This window comes from Macrotis lagotis, chromosome 1 (genome assembly GCF_037893015.1).
Source record: "Macrotis lagotis isolate mMagLag1 chromosome 1, bilby.v1.9.chrom.fasta, whole genome shotgun sequence".
Taxonomy (NCBI): domain Eukaryota; kingdom Metazoa; phylum Chordata; class Mammalia; order Peramelemorphia; family Peramelidae; genus Macrotis; species Macrotis lagotis.
Genome location: NC_133658.1, coordinates 615963143 through 615977665, shown reverse-complemented (window position 1 = coordinate 615977665; position 14523 = coordinate 615963143). Strand labels below are relative to the sequence as shown.

The 14523-nt window shown below is 33.6% G+C and overlaps 1 protein-coding gene and 1 long non-coding RNA gene across 3 annotated transcripts in view; one reads left to right on the top strand and one right to left on the bottom strand.

Annotated features, from left to right (window-relative positions):
• Positions 1-14523, bottom strand: part of LOC141507407 (uncharacterized) — a 99439-nt gene that overhangs the window by 31000 nt on the left and 53916 nt on the right. Inside the window, exon 2 of one of the 2 annotated variants that reach the window (XR_012474131.1) lies at positions 9996-10825. The exons of the other annotated variant lie outside the window; for it this stretch is intronic. This is a non-coding gene — a long non-coding RNA (uncharacterized LOC141507407). The remainder of the gene's footprint in view (positions 1-9995; positions 10826-14523) is intronic. 2 annotated transcript variants of the gene reach the window in all.
• Positions 1-14523, top strand: part of DPP10 (dipeptidyl peptidase like 10) — a 1029304-nt gene that overhangs the window by 998400 nt on the left and 16381 nt on the right. The window contains exons 20-21 of the mRNA XM_074215016.1: positions 10665-10859; positions 11591-11645. Coding sequence (XP_074071117.1) covers positions 10665-10859; positions 11591-11645 — 250 coding nt within the window. The remainder of the gene's footprint in view (positions 1-10664; positions 10860-11590; positions 11646-14523) is intronic.

Here is a 14523-nt window from a genome sequence, read left to right as displayed (position 1 = left end):
CAATGTGACTATTATGGAAATATTTTGTATGAATCTATACATATGACACATATCAATTTACTTTTCAAGTAATTTTCAAAGAGGGGAGGTGGAAAGAGAGAATTTGGAATGCTAAGTTTTAAAAATGAATATTACAATAGTTTTTATATGTAACTTGGAAAATTAAAAATACTAAAAAAAAAAGGAACTTGACATAGATTAGTTAGAAAGCCAGATAATAGTATCACATCTAGGTCCCACTAGCACTGGTATTTGTTTATGCTTCTTATATCAATTCATAGCCAGCAATCCTAATGGATTACCAAATTAACTGAATTCTATCTCACAAACATGAGGAATGAAAAGAGTAAAAAAAGTCAAATAACAGACCGCATTGATTGAGCTCCTGTATGTTGAATGGATGATCTTAGAACTGGAACTTAGAAAAGATAGAAGATCTTCCTCAAACTTGGAAGATGAGATAAGCATGTGTGAAATATAGTAATAATTTCAATGAAAGAGATGTTCATTTGTAAATCAATTTCTATACCATATGCTATAAATATGAGGACCAATATCATTTTGCATTGACTTTTATACCTTTAGAACTTGAAAACAATAACAGGTGTACATATCTGCAAAATTACATCTTTCCTCCTAAGTAGAATTATAACTAAAAATGATCAGAAATCTATTTAGACATGAATTGTTTAGAAAATGAGTCTAGTAAATAAGATGGGAAGTCACAGTAGCAAAAGCACCAAAGAGTAAAGGTCCTGACAAACAAGAGATCAAGAAGGAAATCATTGTCATCAAGAGAGCCATTAACAAATACACAGGATGTACCAAATGTGAACTCTGTTCAGCAGACATAGGTTTTTTTGATTTTCACCCTTTTACATTCCCTTCTGAGTTTATACATTCAGAAAAGATCTTGCACATGACTTTTTATCCAGAAGAAAAAAAAAAGAATTGTACCATCATAGTTTGCCCATGAAAAAGGCATGAATAGAAATCTAGGTTCTCTGAAATAGCCTTGGAAAATGGGGCACATTCACAGGATCATCTTGCCTCTTGTTAACTTGATGCCTCCTCATCTACTCCAAGATTCTAACTTAAGACATACCCTCAAATTGAGAGTTAAGTGCTCAAAGTAAGATAGTCATAATGACAGGTAGTAATGGAAGAATTATCTCCTCTCATTCATTGTTGCTAGATCTCCATACTATAAAGCATAGAAAGACAGTTCTCTGACCTCCTTTAGTTTCTGATCCAGAGGCAATGTTGTCTAGTGGATAATACACTACAGTTTTAGGTAGGAAATCCTGGGTTCAAATACATGCTTGGATACTTTGTAACTTTGTAAATTATATAAATTCTTTAAATTTGTTATTTGTCTTTCTTTAAAATGAGGATCACAATAGCACCCTCTGCAAAGAGTTATTGTTGGGCTTATGTGATATGTGTATACAGTACTATAAAGCAGCTAGGTGGCAAAATGGTTAAAAGGCCTGGCCTGAAGTCAGGAAGATTCATCTTCCTGAGTTCAAATCTGGTGGAGATATACTTACCAACTGTGTGACCCTAGACCAGTCACTTAACCCTGTTTGCTTCAGTTTTTCATCTATTATATGACCTTGAGAAGGAAGTGGCAAGCCACTCCCATATTTTTGCCAAGAAAACTCTACTTGTCAGGAAGAGATGGAAATCCACCAATATGTATTCATGTAGGTATACCTATTATACACATTTAAATATGTATATTTATATTTCTGTATACATGCACATTATATAGATATTATATTGGCATGTTGTCAGCAATCTGATGTCAAAGAGTAGTGCTTTGCCCAGTATTACTGAGGCTCCTTGATGCCAAGTCGATATGGAAGGGGCCCACATTCATAATCCAAGGATTCCCATAGCATCTGGGTCACCACTAAGTCCTATTTCCTATTAAATTATAGCATGGAGTGATTACAGTTCTGGAAACAACAGGGATAAGGATATATTTGTACAACATTCCCCTCACTTTAATTAAAAATAATGTGCAAGTCATGCTATCATGCATGTAATGACATAATCCTCTCTGATTATGAAGGGCAACTACTATACACAGACATATATATGTGTGTGCGTATATATATATATATATATACACACACACATATGTATATCTTACTTTGCAAACTATAAATACAATTTAAACATTGGTTGTTATTATTATGCCATGCCATCAATGATTAAAAGTTATGCATGAAATTTCTTTTCCCTACAGACAAAAAGATAAGGCTATTTCTTGCTGGATTTATAGTACCTAATAAGAATAAAGTGACTTGGTCATAGTTACACAGTTGCTAATTGTCAAGTTTTAAACTCAGGTCCTCCTGACTCCAAGGCAACTGTACTACCTAAATGCTTTTTGGTTTTTGTACATGATCTTCTAAAGCTTTTTTTTAAGAAAGATTTTATTTATTTTGAGTTTTACAATTTTTTCATGCCTCTTCTAAGGCTTTTGAGCCTGCAGTTCTCTAGATCATAAATGCCAATATGGCTTTCCCTTCATTCTTTCTCCTTCTCCTCTCTTTTTACTTCTCTACCTTCATTTCTCTTTTACATCCCTTCCTTTTTCCATATTGGATATCTTATCCTTTTCTTTAGGCATTCTACCCAAAAGAATGTTAAGGACACATACTAGTCTATAGGAGTCATTGTTTTGACCCAGATTTATTCACAATGAATGTAAATAAGCAATTGTTTCTGTCTTGGTCTGAAACCCTGAAAGTCTTCCTTTCCCAGATTGAAGTTTTTTTTTTTTTAAAGGTAAAAGAAGTTATTTCCTACCTAATCTTAATCACTTAATGGGCTTTGCCTCAGTCAAATTGAGATCTGGAAAAGACCTTTCACTTAAAAAGGTCAAAGTCTCCCACTGTGTCTAGGGCCACTTCCAGTTGTTCTGATCCATATCTGACTACTGGAGCCAAATTACTCCAGAGGAGAAATTAGACTGGTGACTTTTGCACATCCCTCCCTCATTTAAATCCAATTCATTTGCCAGGAATGACATTGTTATTTTAATGTCTTGTTCCTTTTCAGGAATGAAGGATGAAGCACAAACAACAACCTCTGATAAAATAATCCTGTGAAAAACTTCTCTAATGCCTCTGGTTCATGATGAGTCATTACAGACAAAAAAAAAATGTGATTAAAAAAAGACAAACCCCAAAATGAATAAAGTGAGGTAAAAATAGTCACATTTATTTTAGAATGAGGCTAGGAGATGAGACTTCAAATGCAAAAGAAAATTGTTTGATTTGCCTGTATCAAGTTTATCCAAAATAAATACCCTTTGCATTAGTATACACTGTGATGAGATTGTAAAGGATCATGAATCATTTTGAGGCTGAACTTGAAAAGAGTCCTAAAGGAGAATTATTCAGAATCACTTTCAGGATGGCAATATACACAATGCTTGCCCAAAATGAAAAAGAAAATGGAATGGAAGTGGTATGAGAACATATGTAAATGTTGTGAAATAGAGACACATTTTAGGATTTTAAAACATTGTTTCTAAAGATAGTTTTATTCAACCCTCATTTTATAGACCAGGAAACCAAATCTCAGTAAGGTCCAAGTCAATGTAGCAAATTTCTGCCAGGTATTAGAATAGTTCCTAGAATAGTTCCCCGTAATAATTAAAGAACACTATAATGTCAGTCATCAAAGAAGTGAACTCTGTCTTTCTCTTTCACACACCTATACCCACATTCACACCCACACCCATACACACAGACACTCACACACAAATGTATGCAAACACAAATCTCTAGATTTTCATCCTTTCTAAGAGAAGCAAAAGTTTTTTTTTCTGTGCTCTAGGATCTCTCTGGGACTAAATGTTGAAGAAAATGTGTCAACATGAATTGAGAGATAGAGTAGATTGGTAGATTCAACAAGAAGTGTCTTATGTCAAGGAAATCACAGATCCTATACCTTACCCTTTTTTACATTTTATAGTAGATACAAATGTCCTATTTCTTACTCAAAGAAATTTGATACTTTCAGTGTTAAAGATAATAAAACACATGTGAATGAACTTCAAGAAGCTATCTTATTTTTTAATCTTTAAACTTTTGTTTTATTTAGCTTTTCCTTTTTTAAAAATTTTCTTAATTTATTTACATATTACTAAAATATTCATGTTTAAGAGTAAACATAACACCCCCTCCCCCACAAAAATATAAAACTTCAAGAGAAATAAAGTAAAAAAAAAGAGGAAAAAAATGTGTTTCATCCTGTGTTCCAATACCATCAGTTCTGTCTTAGATGGATAACATTCTTTATCATAAGTCCATCATAGAAGTTACTTCCATATTTTTCCACAGTTGCTGTTGCTGATTGTAATTCTCTCCATCCATTCCTCCCCACTACCATTTATTATATTTTCTCACTTCTTTCACTCTATCTCTCTTCAAAACTGTTCTGTGAGGCAAGCCAAGGGCAGAGATCAGAGAATGGGCCCTGGGACCAAAACGCCCCAAGCCTACATCCCACTCCAGAGACCCAGCAACCATCCAATTCTGTGGTCCTAGACAGGCCACCCAATCCTACCACCTTACAAAAAGTAAAACAGAAAATGTGTTATATCTGACTATCCTCTCCTATTATCTACCCTCTCCTGTAACACCTACATCCCCCACCCCTCCCCCATTCCCCTAATCTACTTTTTCTACTAGATGTCTAAACCCTATTGAATATTTATGCTATTTCTTCTCTGAGTCACTTCTGAAGGTTCCCTCATTCTCCTTCTCCTCCCCCCCTTCCATACCATTGCATAAGCTACATGAAATATCTTTTATATGAAATAGCTTATTTTACCTCTCCTTTTCTTACTCCAGTACATTTCCCTTTCACATTGACTCCATTTTTATCATATATTATATCTTCAAATTGAGCTCTCTCCTGTACCTCATCTATAAAAGCTCCTTCTACCTGTTCTATTAAATGAGAAGGTTCATATGAGTATTATCAATATCATCTTTCCATGTAGGAATACATGCAGTTTATCATCAAGTCCCTCATAATTTACCCTTCTCATCTACCCTCTCTATGCTTCACCTAAATCCTGTACTTGAAAATCAAAGCTCTGGTCATTTCAACAGGAACATTTGAAATTCCCCTGTTTCATTGAAAGTCCATCTTTTCCCCTGGAAGAGGATGTTCAGTTTAGCTAGTTCAGTTTAGGATAGTTGACTCTTCATTGCATTCCAAGTTCTTTTGCTTTCCAGAATAGTATATATTCCAAACTCTATGAACCCTTAATGCTTTTGCTGCTAATTTGGAGTTCTGGAATTTGGCTGTAATATTCCTGGGGGAATTTTTGTTTATTTTTGTATCTCTTTCCAGGGGAGATTAGTGGATTCTCTCAATTTCTCTTTTACCCTCTGCTTCTAGGATATGAGGGCAATTTTCCTGTAGAAATTCTTTAAAAATGAGGTCAAGATTCTTTTCCTGATCATGACTTTTAGGTAGCCCAATAATTTTAAAATTATCTTTCTTGAATCTGTTTTCCAGATCAGTTGTTTTGTCAATGAGATATTTTGCATTTTCTTCTGGTTTTTTTATTCTTTTGGTGTTGAATTATTGTGCCTTGAGTTCTTACAAAGTCATCAGCTTCTTTTAGCTCCATTCTACATCTGAAGGATTTCTTTTCTTCAGAGAGTTTTCTTGTCTCCTTTTCCATCTGTCCAATTCTACTTTTTAAAGAATTCTTCTGTTCAATAATTTTTTGAACTACTTTATCTATTTGACTTATAGTTGTTTTTAACATATTATTTTCTTCAGCATTTTTTGGATCTCCTTGATTAAGCTGCTGACTTTGTTTTCATGTTTTTTCTGCATCTCTCTCATTTCTTTTTTTTTTAATTTCTCACTTATTTTCTTTTCCTTTTTCTTTTTTTGTTTAAATTTAAATTTATTTTTTATTAAAGATATTATTTGAGTTTTACATTTTCCCCCCAATCTTGCTTCCCTCCCCCCTCCCCCCCCCACAGAATGCACTGTTAGTCTTTACTTTGTTTCCATGTTGTACCTTGATCCAAATTGGGTGTGATGAAGAGAAATCATATCCTTAAAGAGAAGTCTAAGAGGTAACAAGATCAGACAATAAGATATCTGTTTTTTTTCCCTAAATTAAAGGAAATAGTCCTTGTACTTTGTTCAAACTCCACAGCTCCTTATCTGGATACAGATGGTACTCTCCTTTGCAGACAGCCCAAAATTGCTCCCGATTGTTACACTGATGGAATGAGCAAGTCCTTCAAGCTTGAACATCACTCCCATGTTGCTGTTAGGGTGTACAGTGTTTTTCTGGTTCTGCTCATCTCACTCAGCATCAGTTCATGCAAATCCCTCCAGGTTTCCCTGAAATCCCATCCCTCCTGGTTTCTAATAAAACAATAGTGTTCCATGACATACACATACCACAGTTTGCTAAGCCATTCCCCAATTGAAGGACATTTACTTGATTTCCAATTCTTTGCCACCACAAACAGGGCTGTTATAAATATTTTTGCACAAGTAATGTTTTTACCCTTTTTCCTCATCTCTTTAGGGTATAGACCCAGTAGTGGTATTGCTGGGTCAAAGGGTAGGCACATTTTTGTTGCCCTTTGGGCATAGTTCCAAATAGCTCTCCAGAAGGGTTGGATGAGTTCACAGCTCCACGAATAGTGTAATAGTGTCCCAGATTTCCCACATCCCTTCCAACAATGATCATTATCCTTCCTGGTCATACTGGCCAATCTGAGAGGTGTGAGGTGGTACCTCAGAGAAGCTTTAATTTGCATTTCTCTAATAATTAATGATTTAGAGCATTTTTTCATATGGCTATGGATTACTTTGATCTCCTCATTTGTAAATTGCCTTTGCATATCCTTTGACCATTTGTCAATTGGAGAATAGCTTTTTGTTTTAAAAATATGACTCAGTTCTCTGTATATTTTAGAAATGAGTCCTTTGTCAGAATCATTAGTTGTAAAGATCGTTTCCCAATTTACTACATTTCTTTTGATCTTGGTTACATTGGTTTTATCTGTGCAAAAGCTTTTTAATTTAATGTAATTGAAATCATCTAATTGGTTTTTGCTGATGTTCTCCAACTCTTCCTTAGTCATAAACTGTTCCCCTTTCCATAGATCTGACAGGTAGACTAATCCTTGATATTCTAATTTGCTTATAGTATTGTTTTTTATGTCTAAGTCCTGTAACCATTTGGATCTAATCTTGGTAAAGGGTATGAGGTGTTGGTCTAATCTAAGTTTCTTCCATACTAACTTCCAATTTTCCCAGCAATTTTTATCAAAGATCTCTCTCAGTTCTTTTCCAATTTTTCTTTTATCTCCCTTACTTGATTTTCAAATTTTTTTTTTTGAATTCTGTCATAGCCTGAGCCCAACTTCTTGAAGTCCTTAGCTGCAGAAGCTTGAACTTGCTCATCTTCAGATTGAGTATTTTGGTCTTCCATGGGACCAAAGTAATTGTCTATGGTCAGATTCCTTTTTTTTTTTCTGTTTACTCATTCCCCCTGCCCCCAGCCTGTGCCCTGGCTTTGGGGTGCTCCCTGAGCTTTTGAGTGTTATTGGAACACCCCCACAAGGACCTCAGTATGTGAGGCTCTGACTGCTCTCCTAGTCTGTTGGATTACCACTAGTGTATCCCTCTGCCCCAGGGCTGGGGGGGGGGTCCCTGCTCAATAGGGGGGCAGACTTCAACCAGGGTTAAATCTTTGGAGCCCTGTCCCAAGGACAAAGGGCAGAACTTTGCATTCTCCCTCCACTCCCTTCCATTCCATGAGCTGAGCACTCAAGGCTCAACTGCTCAACTGCTGGGTGGCTCCTGCTGGATGGCTCCATGGGCCTACTTCTGTTTCCTGGGATCTGGACTGCACTGGCCTTGCAGAGGGCCTGGGCTTCACACTCACTCTGCAGAGGTCTCCCTGCTGATCTCCCAAGTTGTGTCTGATGCTCCCTGGGGTGCAGGTGAGAAAACTGCTTCTGCTGTTGGGATCTGCCACTCCCAGGTGCCCTGGGGCTTTTTCCCAGAGGATGAAGCTCCTTCTCTCTGATGAGCTGCCCCCTCCAACCCCATCGAACAGACCCACTATTTTTATGGTTACCCTGGGCTGGAGAATTCCCTCACTGGATCTTTCTGTGGGATCTCTTGAAAATCTAGAGTCATAATTTTTAGGTTTTTGCAATATTTTGGAGAGAGAACCTAAGATAGGCTCTACTCCTGCTGCCATGTTGGCTCTGCCCCAGAGGAAGCAAAAGAATCTTATTTTTAAGAGAATTTTAAAACCTGCATGTGATTCATGTGGCAAATGTATATTTTTGGACAGCTAGATGGCTCAGTAGATAGAGTACCAGCTTTGGAGTCAGTAGGATCCAAGTTCAAATGTGACCTCAGACCCTTAGTACTTACTTAGCTATGTGACTTTTAGCAAGTCATATAACACTGTCTTGCAAAAACGAAAAATGTATATTTGAAATTGGGACAGAACTCTAAAAGGAAGGTAGCAAGGGAAGAAGAAGGAAAGGAGGGGAAAAGGTGTTTTTTGCTTCCTTCTATTTCCAATAGAACCTGAGCATAACTCATTTCCAATCTTGGCAAAGAATTAGTCCTACACTAGGTATTCCAGATTTATGGCGGCAAAGAGAAAAGATGAAAAAAAGACTGAAATAAATGAAAGGAACTTTTAAAAAAATGATTGAGAAAAAAGCACATTTATTTATTAATTTCTTCTTATAAATTTAAAAGGGAAATTAGTAAAGGCAACTATCTGTCCCATATTAGTGTCTGTGATGAACTAGAAAGTAATATAGATTTATGATCAAAGGTCTCAGACCCTGGATTCAGGAAGACCTGAGTTCAAATCTAGCCTCAGATACTAACTAGTTGTGTTATCCTGGACTAATCACTTAACCCTGTTTGCCTCATTTCCTCAGCTATAAAATGAGTTAGAAAAATAAATGGAAATAAATGCCAGGAAAACACTGAATGAGATCCCAGAGTCAGACACAACTAAAATGACTGAACAAGAATTGTAATGAATAATAATAATAATAATAATAATAATAATAATAACATTTTATATATAGTACTCTAGGTTTCATGAACTACTTTGCAATTATCTCATTTTATACTCAGACCTGTCCCTCCTCCAAGTGGTAAGGCCTAATCCCATCTTCCTACCTCTACCATCCTCTAGAGGTATTATTTCTCTAAACTACTATATGCTTTGGAAATTTCACTCTTTTTCATTCTCCCTCCATATAACATAAAAAATATTTAATATATTATTGAAGATAAAGGGGAAAAGACCCATATGTTCAAAAATTATTTTAGTAACTCTTTTTGTAGAGGCAAATAAGAAATTTAGGAGATGCCCATCAATTGTAGGATACATGTGTATGTGTGTGTGTGTGTGTGTGTGTGTGTGTGTATCCTCCACAAACAATCAAAACTTGCAAATGAGAGGCATTATACAATAATTTGAATGAAACATCATTGTTATTTCTAGCATTTTTAAAATAAAGGTATGCAGGTATGCATATCATATGTTACCCCTGATTTGATGCATTGAGATCTGTGATTTGAGACTTGGAATTGTTATTTCATGAGGCAAGGGAGAAAAGGAAATGGGCAAGGAATCTCACTCTTTCTATGGTTAACTTTGGACCTGTTTTCCATGGCTATTACTCCATATATTAGAAGCTTCCCTTCCTCAAGTGTTTCTTCAGCCATACCTATGAAGCAACTATCAGGTAATTATATAAAAGCAGCTATAGTTATCAGTATTTCATACAACTCCATGATAATTTATCTTCTCACACAGAGAATTCTGGGATCAACAGTAAGTCATAAATTCCTATACAAAATGACATTTTCAAATTGTTCTACTATAATTTTTTCCTCCTTAGAAGATTACTCATCCTTTTAAATTTGCTTAACAGATTTACCTTTTCGTTTCCAAATATTTTTAGTTATTCAATAAGATGATCACATTTGCTGCTTCCTTTTCTTGCCATTCATTTTGAAGATGAAAAAGAATTTTGTCCAATATTTCCTTAAATCTTCTTTAATATTTTTCTTCAACAAAAACCAACCCATGATATATTAATGCAGTAATTCTTTTTTAATGCAATGTTTTCTGGAGTTGTATTTTGCCTCTTAAGTTATTATGAATATAATATAATTGGTTCTGTTCTCCAATAGGCCTTTTCTTCTATAGAGGATCTTGTAAGATATGTCCAAGCCTTATTTCCCAAAAGAAATCCAATAAATTATATCTATCACATAGATATCTAGTGTTTAGAGACAGCCATGAAAAACATTTTTTTTCTGGTATCACAATGAACTATAAACAATTTGATTTTCCAACTTCACAAAGTATTTGTTTTTATGTGAAAAAAAATCATGCAGCTTTTCATTCCATATTGTAAAATAAAATGGCATTACCTTTCTATGGATTTCTTGCCCAAATCAACAATCATTTTAATAGTTTGTATGTTTGACTGAACTATGCCACTAATGAGAATTATTTTCTTGTTGAAATACAATTTTCATTCCATTGTCAATAGTCTTCCTTTGTGTGAGATTTTTTTTTGTTTTTGTTTTTGTTTTTACAGTGATGAAGCACCAGGAAGTCAGTTAGTTACAGATAAGTTTCATGTTGATTGGGATTCAGTACTTGTGGATTCTGACAATGTCATTGTGGCTCGATTTGATGGCAGAGGGAGTGGGTTTCAGGGCCTGAAGATTTTGCAGGAAGTTCACCGCAGTTTGGGCTCTGTAGAAGTGAAAGACCAAATAACAGCTGTGAAGTGAGTATCTGCATATTCTCCTTCTGTTTCTCTATGATAACAGAATTAATATACATAGTACTAATGAACCTGTCCACTCTGCTGTCATGTTGTTCAAATGTTGATGAATCCAATTTTCTTAGGCTTACTTAGTGATTAGTTAAAAGTATCTTGGTATAATTTCTAACATTTTATGCAAATAATCTCAAAGGCATACTGGGGAGTGGGAAGCCTGAATCTTATCTTACCACTTGAAATAGATTCTCCTTTGTAAATATTAACATTGCCATAGGGACCTTATTATGTACAAAGTTTCACTTATATTTTCAGTCCTGAATTACCCAGGGAAATTATATACATATTTCAAATTCAATACTGTCTCTGTCATTCCTATGTGCTGTCCTGTACTGTGTAAAATGTGACTAATGAAGCAAAGTTAAAAAAAATCAACTAACTTCCATAGCCTGATATATATATGTGTGTGTGTGTGTGTGTGTGTGTGTGTGTGTGTGTGTGTGTGGAATAGAGGAAGGAAGGAAAAACATTACAAATTTAAACTGGAGTCAGGCAAAGCAAAGCCATTAGAGGCCAATTATGTTCTAAAAGCAATTCAGAGTATTTTCCATTAATACAAGAACTGAGATTCATTAATTAACCAATTGAGAGTTTTTATATAGGACTTTAGTGTTGTAATCAACTTGAGATTCTTGACTTACCAAGATTTTTTTTTTCTTTTTCCTTTTCTTTTCCAGGTCTTTACTAAAGCAGCCATACATTGACTCCAAAAGATTAAGCATATTTGGAAAGGTAAATGACAAGAATATTAAATGAATGAATATGTCTTTAAATCATAGATATAGATCTATAGAGAAATAAATATATATTTTCTATAGTCTCCATTTTTATATGATCTGATTCATAAACTATGTAAAAGTGGGCATATAAAATATGAAGAATATGCAGATATGGATAAGTCACTGTTTACTAGAAATGTAAAGCCCCTTTATGTTTTCAAAAATAATATTCCCCATTCTTTTTGGTTTTGAAACTGTACAAACAATTCATGTGTATGTGTGTGTAGTTACACATGTGTATACATGCTCATACATATGTGAATATGTGTGTGTGTGTATAATTCATTGTTTAATCATTTATTGCCATTTAGCCAATAAGGGGAACAAAGGGGAACAAAGATTAAAGGAAAAATAAGACATAGCCATGCATGAGGTTTTCTTGGAAAAGACATGAGTGGTTTACCATTTCCTTTTCCAGTGGATCATCTTTTGTTAATACTCCCCACTATGACCTGTCCATCTGGTATTGTGAAGTCATAAAATTGGGCAATTTTTACCATATTAGAAATATCTTACTCATTTCTTCTAGTTTATGACCAAAATCATTACATAGTGAAAAAATAATAGAAAAGAGAATTAGACTGAAAAACAAAACAAAACAAAAACTTGACATAAGGTTCAAATAATACTGAAAACATTAATAGATGGAAGAAGAAGGGCAATAATGGGAAAATAAAACAGATTGTCTAATACTTTTATAGTCACCAATTCTCATTGATAATGTTCATAAAACTCAATTTACACTATTCTATCTTAGCATCCATTTCACTGTGTGAGGAACTATTAATTACAATAAGAATTAGCAAGAGCAATTAATTAACTATGAAGAAAAAATAAATATGTGATGAAGGTAACATAATTTTGAAGGTACCCAAGGATTGATTCTTCTAATTTTTAAAAATTTGATTATATATTATTATATATAATATATAATCATAATCATATATTATTTATTACATATAATTTTTAAAAATTTATTATTTAAAATAATAAAAAATATGCAATCTATGTGTTACCAAAATTAGAAAAAATGAAGGAAAATAAAAGGAAAATAATAGGTACTATTAACCAATTTCCTGGGATACAGTTTGATAGGGTGTCCTTCAAAAACTCAAAGGTGAATGATAAGAATAAATTTACAAATATATATATATATATATATATATATATATATATATATATATATATTCTGGTGAGAAGATTGAGTTTAGCTTTATCTATACTGAGTTAGAAAGGACTGTAGTCATAAATGGAAATATCCATTAATTAATTATGAAGGTAGACTTAGAGTTTAGGAGAAAGACTAGCACTATGAATGTAGAGATGCAGAGTTGGAAGTCAATCAAGTAGAGGTAAAGGCATTGAAGTGAATAAGATAATTAGAAAACATAATATAAGCATGTCAAAAATAAAGAATCGAAGACCAAGGAAATAATATTTTGTAGTCAGGTAGTAGAATCATATATGTACTGGATTAAAAGAAGAATATTCAGTAAAAGACACAATTTTGCTAAAGTGATTAGTGAAAATATTATAGGTAATGGGATAAAGTAAACGCATTACCTAATAGGTCAAGGATGAAATAAGGATATCTACGACAAAGATGATTTTTATCACCATTATAATCCAATATCATTCTGGAAATGTTAACTATAGCAATAAGAGATGGAAAAGAAATTAAAGGAATTAGAAGAGACAATAAAAAAAAACACTTTGCAGATGAAATGATAGAAAATCCTAGACAATTAACTGAAAAAATTACTTGAAACAATTAACATCTTTAGTAAATTTGCTGAATATAAAATAAACTCACATAAATCATCAGCATTTCTCTTTATCACCAAAAATACCCACCAGCAAGAGATAAGTAAAAGGAATTTCTTTTAAAAGAACTGTTGACAAAATAAACTATTTGAGGTTTATTTTTCAAGACAAACTCAGAAACAATATGAACACAATTACAAAATGATTTTCACATAAATAAAGTTACTAAACAAGTGGAAAAATACCAATTGCTCATGAGTAGGTCAAACTAATATGATTAAAAATGACAATTCTTCCTAAATTAATCTATTTATTCAGTGCCTTACCAAATAAGCTAAATAAACCAAATAAACAAAAACATTTTATAGAGCTAGGAAAAAAATAACACATTTTTTTTTTCTGAAAGAAAATAGATCAAGTATATCAAGTGAATGAATGGGGAAAAAAAACTCCCTAGGAAAGAGGCTTAGCACTACCAACCCTAAAACTATATTATAAAGTAGCAGTCATCAAAACAATTTGTTACTGGCTAAAAAATAGAATGAGGAATCAGTGGAATAGATTAGGTACAAAATAAATAGTAGTAAATGATCATAGTAATAAATCCAAAGACTAGCTTATGGGATAAGAACTCACTGATTAAAAACTGGAAAAACTGGAAAATAGTATGACAGAAACAAGGCATGGGCCAACATCTCATACCATATACAAAGATAAGTTTGAAATGACTGCATGATTTCAGCATAAAAGACGATAGCATAAACCAAGGAATTATTTACCTGTCAGATCTATGGCAAAGATAATTTTTGACCAAACAAAATAAAGAGAACATTATAAAATTAAAAAAAATGGATGATTTTGATTATATTAAGTTGAAAAGTTTTGACACAAAGAAAACTAATGCAACCTAGATTAGAAGGAAAGCAGAAACCTGGGAAACCAGGTCAGAGTTTCTGATAAAGGATGCATTTCTAATAAAGAGAGAGCTAAGTCAAATTTATAAGAATAAAAGTCATTCTCCAATTGATAAATACTCAAAGGATATTAATAGATACTTTTCAGATGAA